The following is a 15,758-nucleotide window of genomic DNA, read 5'->3' as shown; positions in this document are numbered from 1 at the left end:
GTAGAAGAGCCTACAGTGGCCTAGGTTGGTAGGCTAAATTATCTGTCCAGCAGAAGAGAACTTCGGTCCTCTCTGTGGAAGAGGACCTGCTCAAACAAAAAAGTATTTTTATTTTCAGTGAGAGCATGAAGAGAATAGTATATTTCTTACAACAGATCCCCTAAATCCTACATACTGGTCCTTTAACAGGATAGTATTTAGTGTCAATACTTGCGTATCCTTGTCCCTAAGTTCAGCTCTCATCATCTCACTCTGTGCCTCATATTTCAAGTAAAATATTTCGAAGACTGCTCTTGTCATTATGACTTCTTCAAACCCTCCTCTATTATTATACAATCAGTATTAACACACTACTTTTTCACCATTTAATGACTTTCTTGCATTTCTCTTTTCCAGCAAAGTTCTATGAGCTGTTTCCCATATTAAGCCAGACTCCCTTTCCCCTTCAACATAGTACAAGCAGAAGCAGCATTTACGTTGTCTTCTTGTACTGCTACCGTGTAAATGCCTTTGCATTGAGTTTATTGCTAAAGTGATTTGCAACATAAGAGTAACAAAATGATCAGCACTGTCAACAAACCCACTGTGTATACCATCATTTGTGTACTGATCTCATGTCACTGTAAATCATGTAAGTCATTCCACAGGTTAGCCAGACAGGTCTTCATTATAGTTATTGTTTGTTTTTTGAATTATACTATTTTGTTGATGCGTTGCCCGTGAGTAATCAATGATGTTTGAACCCTCAGGTAAACTTCTCTTTGAATCGCATCATTGTTATTTTTAATCTAAAACCATCATCATTGATCCACCTCATCAACGACTTCTTGTAGGCCCTGCTGATAGCATATTTCTATTTATTTAACTGGCCCTATAGGTTACATTTCAAGGAAACCTCACTGATGGATGTCTGGATATTAATAATGTATTAGCACACTATTCTTCAGCTACTACACTCCTAATTTCAACTGCAAGCTGACTTCAGTCTGCTTGTGTATTCTGACGTTATTGCTTCCAGGGCCAGCCTTCGGACCACATCTTTACTTTTATCTGATGCCCTCTAGGTTACTTTTAGTCATCATCCAGATGGCATCAGTTAAAACTGGAGGTGCCTTAGTTACATTCAAACAATCAATATCCAGAATTATCCTTTTAAGTCAACATAACTTGGATGAAACAAGGTCAAATATTCATTAGAAACAAACTCATTTCAAACTGAAGAAACAGACACTGTGTTATCTCTTTAAAAACGTTTTGTTATGAACTAACCTTCTTTAAATTCAGAATCTAAGACGTTTTATTAAATATACATATATTTAGCTGTAGCTGTTTTGCACAAATACTGCTCCACAGGCCGGATGTCAACGTCTGGCGGTGACGTCGTCGACTGGGCGGGGCCAACATTCCCACTGCTGTCTCTACTTTTGTCTCTACGTGGAGGAGGCAGGACTGCAGACTGGACGCTGTCTGGAAATTTCAGGCGCACCGACAGTGAGTACCAATTTCCTGGCAACTTCTATCCCAACAACTACTTACAGCTAGAGTTTGTCTCGGTTGCGTTTACTAAAAAAATACCCTCCGTGTCTTGGTCGTTCCTCTCCGTGGTACCGCTTGTCCTCGGTGAGGAGGGATGGAGTTGGAGGAGTAAACAGCGACAGTTTCCTGCGCGTAAAACTTGCATATCAGTCGCTAGCCAGCTAGCTTTAGCTACACCTTCACTGTAGCCTATTCATCCTACGAGTCCTCCTCTGGGGCGCTGGATAGCTCCTGGAAATACTGAAATACAGTAGCCTCTTTTAATTTGTAATCACTTTTAGTAGAAGTAACTAACTCTACGACTCAAAGACAGAACTTAGGCAACACACGGGAACTAATAGCATCACTGTAAAGCATGGGTCACTGTTAATTAATGCTCGGTGTGTGTGTGTGTGTGTGTGTGTGTGTGTGTGTGTAACCTCGCTGTGCTTTTGATCACACATCAGGTCTCGTTATGTGATGCAAGCACATGTCTACAATATGTTTTAATGTATGTTATTGTATGTGCCACACTTCGCTCTGCATGAGTTGGTATAATTGATCTTCTGAAAGACATTGTTCTTATTTGCTCTTTATTTAAGTGGGATTGTGTGCTCGTGTAAACTGGATTACTAATCTGAGTGATTTACCAGATCTTTCCCGTCGAGCCATCTGGTGCTGCAGCACATGTACATCTGGGATCCCAATCGTGGATCACTGTTAGCACAGCCTTGAACAACAAGACTGCCCGATAGTATCGGAAAGTCCCGCATATTAACTTCATAAATATTGAGACTTGGAACAAGAACTGTGTTGTGGGTGCAGGCCCTCATCTGTGGTCCTCTTCCTTGCATCTCTCATGTTTTGGTCTTGTATTACTTGTGCAGTGGCATACTTTGATAGATGTGTTGTAAAATAGGTTTGATTGTTTACTTCAAAAGTATTAAATCCATTGTTGATATCAGGACAGGAGATAATACTGTTCATAGTGTCAACAGTGGGGAACAAATGTTTGCACATCGTCTGCGGGAAGAAAACGAGCTATAAATCATTTGAACTGTGCCCGTCATTAACCTGATTGGTGTGGGAAATTTGCCTGTGAATGTGCACGTGTGTGGTGTGTGTACTATGCTTTACACCAGCTAAGTCAAATGTGAGTTTCCCTTATTCATGCTGCAGAATCCCATTAGAGCAGCTACTGTAGGGGTTTTCAGTACAGTCTTTACGTCTGATGCCGTCTCTGTAAAGACAAACCAGACAGACGAGGAGGAGGAGGAAGTGTGCTTGTATTTGGTGTCGGCTCATAAACACGCCGACACCTGTGTGAATGAACAGGTTGCCCTACTTTCTGCACTGTCAGGATTTCAAACAGGTGCTGTCACTTGTTTTTACGACGCAGTGAATGTAATCGGGTGACTTATTATCTGCACTTGTTTTTACGTTTGCATCTGTTTTTTCAAGCTTATTCCTCTTTAGAGAGCGCTCTCCACCAAGGCTATACAATCCCTTGAATGTGTTACTTTGTGAATAAAAAAAGTCTTTAATCTAAATCAGCAGACACATAGTGATAGATAGTATAAAGGAAGAATCGTCCAAAAAACCATGAACTCTTTTATCGAAGTACTGCATATGTAGAGGTCAGATTTGAGGACTGGGCTGCTCTCTTTTTTTCCGTACTTGTACTACAACAAAAAATAATAGTTATTTATCACACGCATACATTCTCTCCATGTATACATCCCCTGCTTGTGAAGTCAGCTACATGACAATGGCCTTGTAGCAGAGAGCGATAGAGTATCTCGCTCAGGGACACACGACATGTTCGCGTGAGGAAAGTGTGGCATTCCACAGTGACCGTGCCTTGTACTGTCTGATTATGCGGCGTTTAAAGGATAATGCTTTGCACTGCTTTTGTTGAGTAGAGGCAAACCCTTGCAGGTGTGGCTGATTACCTGCAGCATTAACAGCCCGACCCATCTGATTCATCAGCGCCTCACTAACCTGTCTAATGACATTCCTAAGTGATGGTTAGCAGGGATTCCTGTGTTTAAACCTCTGCTGGCACACGCCTCTTATACTTGCTACTACAGCTTTCATTTCTGGGATAGGTAAGTTGTAAAGATTAGCTGCTCATGGTTAGGGATGCTGTCATGTGACCACTTCATTTGAATATTTCCATGATGATTCACCGGTTACCTTCGCTTTGTACGCCTTTTATAACACCGCTAGACCCAGCCTTGCAGCTGCGCGTGATGTCAGAGTTGTGTAAACTCCACACACGGCGTTTGTTGTCGGCACCTTCTCCTCACCTGTCGGTGTGGCCGTGCTTCTGTCGTCCACAACGGCCTTGAGTGGGAAATAAAGGAAGCCGCTGTCACAGACTGTTTGATGTTGCGTGAGTCAGTTTGACTCACATCTGCGGGTGATTGTGACAGAGTAAAAAAAAATGTTCTTGTAGACTATGTTGGGTGTGTGCGCGTATGAACTTGACCACACTCGGGTCTATTTGTGTGCCTCACATTTCCCATGTAGCTGTGTGGATGAAGCGCTGACGGGGCGGGGTGTGTCGGCTCTGCACATTTAACTCTGGGGATCAGCCCTTCGCTTTCAATCCACTCCAAGATCCTGCAAAAATGATCATAAACGGTGGCATTGTGCTGTTTTTTCGACAATTAAAGCCAATGCTTGGAGAGAAACTACTTATGTGTGTGAGCTTCTTGAATGAGTGAGCAGGCAAAAAGTCCAGCTGCTCTTGTTTTGCCACTGCTAGACATCACACGGCCCTGGATGACCTGCGGGCCTGTTGGGTCAATAATGTGTTTTGAACTCCATCAGTAGTATTGATATGCTTTTAGGCCGACATTAGCCGCTCCATTTACGAGCTTGCTGCCGCGTTGAAGAGCGCAGGAATTTATCTCCCCTCTCCGAGCGCACAGTCCAGCTGTCAAAGACGGCAACTGTCTTCGGAGCCTGTCGCTCTGAACTCACTTTCTCGTGCGACACGGGATTTATTGCCGTTGTTTGTGTCGGCTGGTTACAAACGCTCCATTCTTCTGGGGCACCAGGGATTCGCCTCACAGTTGTCGCCTGCCATCTGTGCCCTCGCTCCATGTACTTAACCCCCTCTTCTGTTTTCACTCTCCCTCTGTCCGGGGTGTGCCGAAGGGCTGGCGAGGTGGAGGGGGTGTTTGTAGCTGGGTGCTGACTCCTGCGGCCACATTTCACATCCCTTTTTGGAGCAAAGTTAAATATAGCAATACCGGCGGCGTCATTTTCCTAATCGTTTAGTCAGGAGTTTGTGCTTGCCCTGATTTAGTAGTACTTTGTAGAAGGAAAAACACCCTGTTCTCTGTGATTCACGGAGTGGCATTTTAAAGGTATCTCTGTTGGTGTTGGTGCTTAATGAATAGAAACATTTCATCTGAATGACTTTGTCGGGAAACTCACTTTTGATTATGTTTTGGGCAAAGTGTTGGTTTTAACTGAGCAACTGAGTCACATCTCGGAGACCACATGGCTACCGTTGAATCATCTTTCATGAGTTCTATTAATAGGTTCGTTCATGAAAGAGGATGCACGGTTACTGGACCTTTGTTCATTGTGTGTCTGCTTCAATGTGAGGCTGCTGTGGACACCGGAAGACTAGATGGGCTGAAACCATTTAAACCAATTCACCAATTCAGGCTTAAATTTAACCGGACATTTAACTATTCCCATATATTTTACACGTGTAGCACTGTAGAAGCCAGAAATGGCCTTGCCCATCGTTCTGACTAATGCACTGTATTAAAAACAAAAACAATCTGTACTTTAAATCAGGAAATGGGAACACTTTACTCTCTGGAAAAATCTGGGATCCTTCGTTCACCGCATTATAAAGCTCACTTTTTTTGTATTCTGAACATTTTGTGTTCGAGAGGAATGCCACCGTACCGGTTTAGCCTCGGACAGCGAGGCAGCACACCCTGCTCACCTCTGTGTAAGCCAAGCCCGGTCTGACCAGACCTCGTGCATTCCTCCGCCGCTGCAGAACGGGAATGAGGCACTCAGAAGGAATTCCTTATTTTCAGTGACTTTTCAGACGGCCCGCTTTGCCTCAGAGGAGTTCAAGAACACTGTGGTTTTTTCAGAAGAGCAAAACAACCGAGACTTGAGTCTCGCTGGCTCATGTGACTTGAGTCTTTACACGTTTGAATTAACCTCTCTGCTCTGATTTAAAAATGTCAAAAAATACCCCAAAACAGCTTCGTGATGAACCAGCATATCGGGGAAGAAGCCGCAGATGTAATGTCGTCGCATGAAATCGCACTTTTCATTACATCTAGCTCAGTTTGCATGAAAGATTAATTCAACACTTAAATAAAATGATTGAAATCTGCTTTGTGGAGCCAATGAAAGAGCAAAAAAAAAAACAATAGATTATCATAAAAACTGTTTGTTTTAGAGGATTTGGAGAACATGCTGTTGTCGTTAACAACTTTGTCAGAGAGTGCTGCGTAAAATCATCAAAGGAGTGCAGTGGTCTCAGCTTCTCTGGCATTTGTGTTACAGCATGGGCTCACTGCTGTACAATGGAACAGGAAATGACTTTGATTATGGGAGAGAGTCATGCTTGGAAAAGGGAAAAGAGCTGAAATTAGAAACCAAAGAGAACAGTAGATAGGATCAGCAGGGGTGGGGATCAGTGTGGATATATGAGGTGCGCACTACTTTTAAGTCCTGACAGAAGATGGGGGGGGACTTTTGTTCTGCCTGGAGGAAAGGTCACTTCTCTGTTGGCAGAAAGGTCGTGAGCGTTCAGCAGTCTGGATGGGTCTGTCGTTTCAAGTCCGCGTTGACGACTCTGTGCTCTTTTCTTCTCCGCAGTCCCACTTTTTCTCTGAGCGACCACCTCGGGTCAATCGCAGAAACATGACTGGAAAAATATCAAAAGAGGAGGTGGAGGAGATGAGAGAGATCTTTGACAAATGTGGTGAGTAAAGGCCGAGTTACCGTGAGTATGTTATCCCCATCTGTACCAAATGTCCTGGTGTCTAATGGTTCTTTTTGGGATTTTCTGTAGATCTGGACGGCAATGGATATATCTGTGATTATGAGCTCAATGAACTCCTTAAAGACACCGGCCATTGCCAGCCTGGATACATGGTTCGAGAGATCATCCAGAAACTGGATCGCAACCAGGACAATAAGATCAGCTTCGAGGAGTTCCTGTCGGTACGTTAAGCGGAGCTCGGAGCGGTTTGCACCGTCGAGCTTGACAAAGTTTTAACTCTCTGCTCGGAGCTTTTCTTACTCTTGAGTTGGTCTTTGTTTTCTGTTCTGCCTAAAAGCACCTCGCCCTCCTGGGTGGGGCCACTACGCAGAGCTACTTTGAGCAGCTCCACGCACGGCAGCGTTGAAATGCCTCTACGAGCCACACACACACACCCACATACACACATATGCATACTCGGGGGATGTGGAAGTGAGGTCAGCAAAGTGGTGTGAGTTCCAGTATTTAGTTTCAGCAATGATGACTGAGCAGTCATTCACAGAGGCAGCTTCTGGTTCAGGAGTGCAGCTAATTCAAGACCTCACTATCGGAGGGGTTCGACCAAACAACCTTCTCCAGCTGTGTTTTGTTTTTTTCAAGTGACCTGTTTTAGGGCGGGTGGCTGTTTAGTAAGTTTAACCCTGAATATGATAATAACTCTGATTCGGATGCCCGAATATCTGGGAGTCAGTCTTGAAGTTAGGCTGTTACTTACTTCAGGTTTGATTTACTCTTTATGGTTTCCAGGTCATCTGAGTACCTTTTGTAGATGTAGCCAAAGTCGTGTGTGAAATATTAATAATGATGATAATAATGGAAATAATCAAATTATATCAAAAAGTCCTTTACGTGCAAAAATCAGGGTTCAAACATTTCAAGACGACCATTAAATAAAACCAGCCGATTAAATAGTACAAAGAAAAATCACATAGAATCAAATCCAGCAAAAATGTAATATAATTAAAAAAATAAAGATTTGAAGTGATTTTAAAAGGATGTCATTGATACAAGACTCAGATCCTTTTTTTTTAACTATCTGTTTAAAAATATAGTTTGATGCACCTTCTCTGGTTAATTTCCAAAATCAAGTCATGGTGTCGACAAAGTTGGAGGAAGTTTTCTTGTCAATTTTCTCTGTCTCTTGTTGTTGTGCTGTGTCCCCCCCATGTGCCGGGGGGAAGGGAGGACATCTGGGACTTTCCAGTTAGCTGCCAAACAGCATTGTGCCATTGTGGTAGAAAGGTGTGTGTGTGTGTGCGTGTGTGAGTGTGTGTGTGCTCCTCCACATAAAACACCCCTTTAAAATATGTTCTTATGGGTGATAACAAACCAGATTAAATACAAATGAATGTGGATGTCCTCCCTATTGCCCATATAACTGAAAAAAAAATAGCTTTCTGCTAAGTTGCTGAAATAACTTGAAATCCTTATTGTCTTTGCGAGGTCACGATTGTCTTATTGTGATTGCCTCTTTTACCCGGAGCAGCCCAAAAAAATGCGAGCTGGCAGCCTGTGACCTCGTGCTCACAGTCTCTCAGAGTCGGGCTGAATAGCTCATTGTGGCCGAGAGGCTGAGGTCACTGATGAAGCAGAGATAACTTCAGGTTCAGGGAGTATCGCACACAACACCATAGAATACGTCTTATCAAAGTATGAACCACAGAGCTCTCTATGGTCCCATTGGGTGTTGTTGTTGAGACTGATTTATTGTTTATGGGTAATTATTTAATGTGGGGATGAGAGGGTGGTGTTAGTGTGGAGCCCTGGTGGTGTACTGTTACTCTTGATAATGGTATACTGGCACTCACACACACACACTGAACACTATACTTAGATTAGAGGAGTGGTGAATGCACAGTCTCACTTTAAATCAGTACAGTGTACTTAAATGCACAACACAACATCAGTTTCTTCTATGAACCCTTCAAGCTGAAGTCTTCCTGGACCTTTCTGTTACATTAACGGTGTTAGTTCAGAACTCACTCGTCTAGATGTTCATCTCATCTTCTCAGCCTTTTAGCTGGCAGGTTGTTCATGGAGGCTGACAGGAGCTCTACACGACAACAACAGTAACAGGAGAGAAGATGATTGAGGCTTTGGCCCCTGAGTTTTCAGCCGAAAACAATAATTCATGATTTCGGAGGCATGGTGGTAGTTGGTCTCTGAGTATTTCTTTTGGGCTCTTTTTAGATCGTCCAGGAGCTGAAGGGCAGTCAAATAGCAAAAACTTTCCGCAAGGTCATCAACAGAAAAGAAGGCATCCTGGCTATCGGGGGGACGTCTGTGCAGTCGAGCGAAGGCACACAACACTCGTTCTCCGGTAGGACACACTCTCTCCTTCTAATGTTGGTCATTAACTGCTGACTATGTGCCGTTTGCCCTTCAGCTACAGATTTACCAATGAGCAAATGGACCAACTTAAATGACTCAATATGAGCGATACTGTCTCGTTCTAATAATTGTGTGTGTGTGTGTGTGTGTGTGTGTGTGTGTGTGTGTGTGTGTGTGTGTGTGTGTGTGTGTGTGTGTGTGTGTGTGTGTGTGTGTGTGTGTGTGTGTGTGTGTGTGTGTGTGTGTGTGTGTGTGTGTGTGTGTGTGTGTGTGTGTGTGTGTGTGTGTGTGTGTGTGTGTGTGTGTGTGTGTGTGTGTGTGTGTGTGTGTGTGTGTGTGTGTGTGTGTGTGTGTGTGTGTGTGTGTGTGTGTGTGTGTGTGTGTGTGTGTGTGTGTGTGTGTGTGTGTGTGCCTACAGAGGAGGAGCGGTATGCTTTTGTGAACTGGATCAACACCGCTCTGGAAAACGACCCCGACTGCCAACACGTCCTGCCCATGAATCCCGACACAGACTCCCTCTTCACGTGTGTCGCAGACGGTATAGTACTCTGGTGAGAGTTCCTCTTTTCACCTCGAGCTGGCAACATGCCCCCCCCTCCTCACCTAGCTACACTCCTGCTATAAATGTCAGATACCTGCATCTCACTGCACTTAATGTTTTGATCACATTGTGGCTGATGAAAAGAGACAAAGGAGCATGTATCGGGATATCAGTCGACCGTAACAACATTCTGCCTCGTATTGCAGAGGAGCTGTTGATACTAATACAACAGTACGACATTCATTAAATATGATTACATATTGTTCCAAATATGAGTTGCCTTTTTTGTTAAATCACCAGTTTCAAGGTAATTTGAAACAGAAAATTACTTTTATCACTCGAGTAACTTGATCCAAATTGCAAACACTGCCGTGAGTCGAGGTCATTTTGGGCTGAGTGTCGGCATTCGACAGCTAAAACCGTCACTTTGCCGTGTTTAGATTAACACGCAACAGATTTCAGAGCTGTAGAGTCGGTCTGTATGATTAACTGCTTGGCCACTAGGACGAACATTTCTTAATGGGTTCACAAGCATGCATTCATTCATCACTTTACGATGAGCATACTGCATGAAATGTCTTACTAAAATGTCATGTTTGGTTTTGTACGTTTGCACAGCAAAATGATAAACCTGTCGGTGCCGGACACGATCGACGAGAGGACTATAAACAAGAAGAAGCTGACACCGTTTACGATACAGGTCAGTTGAATTTACCGTACATCGGGGCTGCTGTTTCTCTTGCTTTTATTTGATCTTCCCAACATCGGATGCTTTGCCCCCCTCGCAGGAGAATCTGAACCTGGCCCTGAACTCGGCTTCTGCCATCGGCTGCCATGTGGTAAACATCGGCGCTTTAGACCTAAAAGAGGGGAAGCCCCATCTGGTGCTGGGCCTGCTGTGGCAGATCATCAAGATCGGTCTGTTCGCTGACATCGAGCTCAGCAGAAATGAAGGTACAGGACACAGTTGATAGGTCCACTACATTGTCTTTTGAGCCCTGTGCTCACATCACTAGGGTTTCCTGGTCGGTTGTCAAGTGTCTTAACTGATCATTAACACTCCTCGACAGCGCTGGCAGCATTGCTGAGAGACGGGGAAACCCTAGAGGACCTGATGAAGCTGTCTCCAGAAGAACTGCTGTTGCGCTGGGCAAACTTTCACCTGGAAAATGCTGGCTGGCAGAAGATCAACAACTTCAGCTCCGACATCAAGGTGGGCTGACTCGCTAGCATTGAATCCAGTTGGTGGTGTAGTGTTTATAAAGGAAGACTAATGCAGATGCAGAACGACTAGAGAAAACATCTAAGTAACTTGATTTAGGTTGAAAGTAGCTCACAAGCAGCATCAAGTTCATCAATACTTCACCTGGAGTAGAGCTACATCACCAGTTTGTCACAAAGCAGATTGTGTTGTTCGTTCTTTGGTAGAAACCTGATTTGTTTTTGTTTGTATGATTCTCCAGGACTCGAGGGCCTATTTCCACCTCCTGAATCAAATCTCCCCAAAAGGCACCGATGAAGATCAGCCACGCATAGACATTAACATGGCGGGCTTCAGCGTAAGCACTTTGACAGTCGGCACGCCCGGTTGAGTATCTTCACCACACGGTAACAGCTGTACGGTGTCTCTGACCGGAGCATGTGGTTCTTGTGTGTTGTTCAGGAGAAGGACGACCTGAAGAGGGCCGAGGCCATGCTCCAGCAGGCCGACAGACTCGGCTGTCGACAGTTTGTCACCCCGGCTGACGTCATCAGCGGAAACCCCAAACTCAACCTCGCCTTCGTGGCGAATCTGTTCAACAAATATCCAGCGCTGGTCAAACCCGAGAATGAGGACATTAACTGGGGACTGTTGGAAGGTGGGTCTGGAGAGAGTTACAGGTCCTGGTATTGGAGCGTAGTGGTGTAGCTTTCCATGTCTGCTACCGTCATGGAGGTCCACTGCGAACAAATAAGGTCTAAATACACAAATAACAACCGGAGAGATTACAGCTACAGCCTGAGAACAACCAGCTCTGAACAAATAGTTGCATTGTGTTAGCTACCCAACTGGCCTACGGGCTTCTTTCAGCATAGAGACATATTTTCTTTTTTATAATGGGACAACGAGCCACTCCTAACGTTAGCTCCTACTGGATACATTAGTTAGTATGCAGAACATATACTTACAACAATCTAGTTACCAGATATGTTGCTTATGTAGCGAACAGAGTGACAACAGACCAATTCAGGCAGCATGTTTAGAACTGACTATTACTGAGACCCCCAGTACGTCACCTAAAAGCCCCCTAAATCCCATGATCCTCTGCCGTCTAGGTGAGACACGGGAAGAGAGGACATTCAGAAACTGGATGAACTCTCTGGGAGTGAACCCACATGTCAATCATCTGTATGGGTACGTACCACAAACAAGATGCAAATACACAGATAATCTCTCTCCTGTATCTGACGAGGACTCATAATTTGTCACATTGTTAATGATTATCTCACACGATCGTGTCTTCTAGAGACCTCCAGGATGCCATGGTCATCCTTCAGCTCTACGAGAAGATTAAAGTGCCTGTGGACTGGAACAACAAGGTCAACAAGCCGCCATACCCCAAACTGGGAACCAACATGAAAAAGGTGAATCAGATTGTTTTGAATCATCCCTACACGAGAAAAAAAAAAAGAAAACGCTTTGGCCGTCTTTTTTGCCAACTCTTTTTTTTTTTTTTTTTTTTTGTGCCTCTAGTTGGAGAATTGTAACTATGCGGTGGAGCTGGGCAAATCAGCCAAGTTCTCCCTCGTTGGCATCGGCGGGCAGGACCTGAACGATGGCAACGCTACCCTGACCCTGGCCGTGGTGTGGCAGCTGATGAGAAGGTGAAACACAACTGCATCTGGATCACTTCAGAAAAGAACCAAATAGAAATGAATCTCTGAAATGTAAAGGACGCATCCATGTCAAACCAGTGGTGCTGTTAATTAAACTATCAGGATTATATGTGTTCTCCAGAATTAAAGTTTCCTCCCTGATGTTTTAAGTTTCTAGTCTTTGGGCACCAGTGGAAAAATAATGACACCGTTGTTCAGTTCATGTTTAATAATGTAACAAATGTTCTGCTTGTCCACGCTTTCAGATATACGTTGAATGTACTAGAGGGACTGGGTGATGGACAAAAAGTAAATGATGACATCATCGTAAAGTGGGTGAACAAAACATTGGCAGAAGCTGGAAAATCAACCAAGATTTCAAGCTTCAAGGTAAACCTGTGTTTCCTCTCTTTGATTACATGTCTGTGAAAAACAACCATGTGAGAATATTTTAATGTGGAACTTTGACATAAAAGAGATGTTACTAAATAATCTAAACTGAAAGGTCTTTGTTTTTGCTTTAGCGTGTTTAACCCCATCTCACAGGTTCAAATTTGGTAGTTTGATATACACAGATCATATAACCCATCAGTCAGGTGCGCCTTTGTGTTAGTCTCTTAATCCGTGTGTCGTGTGGCGATCAGGACAAGGAGATCAGCAGCAGCTTGGCAGTAGTGGAACTGATAGACGCCATCCAGCCCGGCAGCGTCAACTACGAGCTGTTAAGAACCGGCAGCCTCTCCGACGAGGACAAGCTGGAGAACGCCAAGTAAGATTTGCAAAGACAAAAATAATGAGGAGCAGCCGTTTGCCATTATTTTGGTAACCGCGTGTGAACCGTTTCTGTACGAGTCAACCTCTCCTTGGTCCCCAGGTACGCCATCTCTATGGCGAGGAAGATCGGAGCCCGCGTCTACGCTCTCCCAGAAGACCTTGTGGAGGTGAAGCCCAAAATGGTGATGACGGTCTTTGCCTGCTTGATGGGTCGGGGGATGAAGCGAGCCTAAGAGACTGGCTGGGATCATTGTGACACTTATTCTTACCCACAAGCCATTCCAGTTTTGAAGAGCTTCCCCCAACTGAAGGAATGAAGAATTTTTTTTTTTGTATGAGAATAAAATGCTGTCAGAAGCACAATTTCGCATGCGTCCCTGTCTCTTGTGAGGCGTTTACTGAAGAATGTCCTATTTAAAATGAATCCACAATACTAAATTGTCTTAAGAGATGGCTCTCTTCATAGTCGGGAGGATTAATGTAAAGGAATGTTGTTGTTTTTTAAAGCGAGTATTCGTATTTCCAGCTGCAAGGTCGTTTACATATTTTTACTCAGACTGATACGTAAATTATATCCTTGACTAAGCAACACACATTCCTGAATACCATATGGATGAGTAAAAAAACAAAAAAAAGAAAGCGAGAGGCGAGATGGTGGAGCACAAGCCTAAAAACATCCAAACATTGCCTCTGCTTAATGAAGTACAAGCACATCTTAATAACTGGCACCATTAACTTCTACATATCTGTATACAGAAGCCATACGGTCAAATTATAGGCATGACCAGCCTGGCGTGCTGTCTGTATCCTTACTCGTTTGTTTCTTGGGGTTATTACTCGAGGTAAATGCTGTTTTTTTTTGGGGGGCCGTCTGGTCTGTGTTGTGTTGGACGTCTGTCTGTTACGTTGGATGAGGAGCAGGCGGACTGGACTCTGCTGGCTTCTGCTGTGCCTTCTTGTCGTCTCAAAGACGACTTGTACTCGCGCTTTCAGGTTTTCCGTTTTTCTTTTGTATTCAATATTCCCAAATATAAACAGTAACTTCATTCCAGGTAGTTTGATGATATTCTATGACAATGGCCAAATTGTATTTGGCCTCATGTTCATGTCTACTCTTATGTGCTTGTAACAATAAATATGACATTGAAAACTGCTCGTTTGGTGGCCCAAATGTTTTGATCAGGTATATATCCGGTTTTTAATCGACATAGTTTAAATATTGTTCTTTTACAGTCATAAAACGTTTGGACAAAGGGCAAGCAACATAATGACAGCTCAGCAGTCAAAGACGGTCAAGTCAGCTGTTAACAGAGCTTTTATTTATTTAACCCAAAGTCAAACAAAACAGAAAATCCAACTCATTCAGGAGCCCGAGTACAAATCTCCTCTCTCAGCACACCTGTTCCCAATCCTTTCATATGGGAGTGTGGGTGGAGCCCCCTGCCAGGAACGTAGATGCCTCTAATTACCCTCAGTCCCTTACAGTAGTTAATAATGAAAGACATGAACAAACGGTGGTACACACCAGTACCAACACATCAATCAAAGTAAAACAATTACAAAAAACACTCAACTAGAAGAGGATAGCAAATTACAAAAACAGTCTAATGTTAAAATGAGAAAGCATATGAACTCTAGAGACTACATTTTTCTTACATGTCAAGTATTGTATCTGGACATAAATTTGTGGACGCTTGGTTTTACTAAATGCCCTTTGGAATCCATTGCTCACACATTTCATGTGGTAAAGTGGACTTTTATATTCTCTGCACAACAGCCATAAAAGTAAATAACATAAATACTGTGCAGTATCAGGCGAGTAATGTCATGTTACACCCATAAACAACATATTTTGCACACTTTCTTTTAAGTAAATTGTATTGAATTTGAGATTGAAAAAAAAACATTGTCAAACAACCTCAACATGAAGTCAATGTCCGCTGCTCTGGAGAAACTGCTGTTTCGAAGGCCAAATATTACCTCTAAAGTCAACATGAATGAAAAGTCCTTCAGGTACAGAGAAAATAACTTTCCATGTCAAACTCTATCTGCTGTCTACTAAAGACCGATCTGATGGAAGATGTCCTCCAACAGAACATCACTTTTATGAGCCGAGCTTTTAACCCATTTTCCTTTTATTGCAGCCTGCTTCTCCTTTCTCTTATCTTATCTTCCTGTTACTGCCCTCACGCTTTCATATCCTTCCCTATCTTTCCTCGTGAAACACAGCACCCGTTTTTAATAGCGCCTCATAAAAATAATAAACGGACATTTATTGTTTGCGTTTCCTCTCCCTGCCCCGTCCCAAGAGGAAATGCACAATATTGCATTATAATTTCTTTGTTATACTCTGTTGTCTCTCCTTCTTCACGGTCCATCAACAGTCTTGCAGTACAACAGGGGATAGCGTTGGCAGATTGTAGTTTATTGTTCACTGGCCTGGATCTCAGTCAGATGTAAAGTCCTCTGGGCTCCGCTCCCTCGTGGGTTTCTCAGCGAGTCTCTGGTTTTCTAAGGATCTGATTAGAGCTGAGACTGTCAGGCTCTGTCACAGTGATGAGGAGGCGGTCCCCTGCGGCCTTCATCATCTGGATCGTCAAGCTCCATCTGCATCGGGTGGCGTGTCTGTGCATGTGATGTTGGAAAGAGCGTTTGGAATCATAAATAAAGTATCAATTTTAATTTGATCCACAAGATTGGTTTAAATAG

General features: G+C 43.6%; 1 protein-coding gene across 1 annotated transcript; it reads left to right on the top strand.

Annotated features, from left to right (window-relative positions):
- Positions 1–1,365: 1,365 nt before the first annotated feature.
- Positions 1,366–14,202, top strand: LOC142960711 (plastin-3). The gene is made up of 16 exons (XM_076102688.1): positions 1,366–1,491; positions 6,382–6,487; positions 6,578–6,729; positions 8,738–8,867; positions 9,297–9,429; positions 10,038–10,119; positions 10,208–10,373; positions 10,490–10,632; positions 10,883–10,978; positions 11,083–11,278; positions 11,736–11,814; positions 11,927–12,044; positions 12,154–12,284; positions 12,542–12,665; positions 12,920–13,044; positions 13,150–14,202. Exons 2-16 carry the CDS (start codon positions 6,427–6,429, stop codon positions 13,280–13,282), a joined length of 1,869 nt encoding a protein of 622 aa, XP_075958803.1. The 5' UTR covers positions 1,366–1,491; positions 6,382–6,426; the 3' UTR covers positions 13,283–14,202.
- Positions 14,203–15,758: the final 1,556 nt, after the last annotated feature.

The sequence above is a fragment of the Anarhichas minor genome, unplaced genomic scaffold (genome assembly GCF_050575085.1).
Source record: "Anarhichas minor isolate MPS153535 unplaced genomic scaffold, ASM5057508v1 ptg000027l, whole genome shotgun sequence".
NCBI classification, from domain to species: domain Eukaryota; kingdom Metazoa; phylum Chordata; class Actinopteri; order Perciformes; family Anarhichadidae; genus Anarhichas; species Anarhichas minor.
This window is presented reverse-complemented; position numbering and strand designations above follow the sequence as displayed.

What these genes read in the sequence shown, in the direction of transcription:
- LOC142960711 (XM_076102688.1), top strand. Translation starts at nt 6,427, where the DNA reads ATGACTGGAAAAATATCAAAAGAGGAGGTGGAGGAGATGAGAGAGATC. An exon ending in ACTTCAGCTCCGACATCAAG is followed by an intron (nt 10,633 to 10,882) that starts GTGGGCTGACTC and finishes ATGATTCTCCAG; the next exon opens with GACTCGAGGGCCTATTTCCA. An exon ending in TGGGAACCAACATGAAAAAG is followed by an intron (nt 12,045 to 12,153) that starts GTGAATCAGATT and finishes TTGTGCCTCTAG; the next exon opens with TTGGAGAATTGTAACTATGC.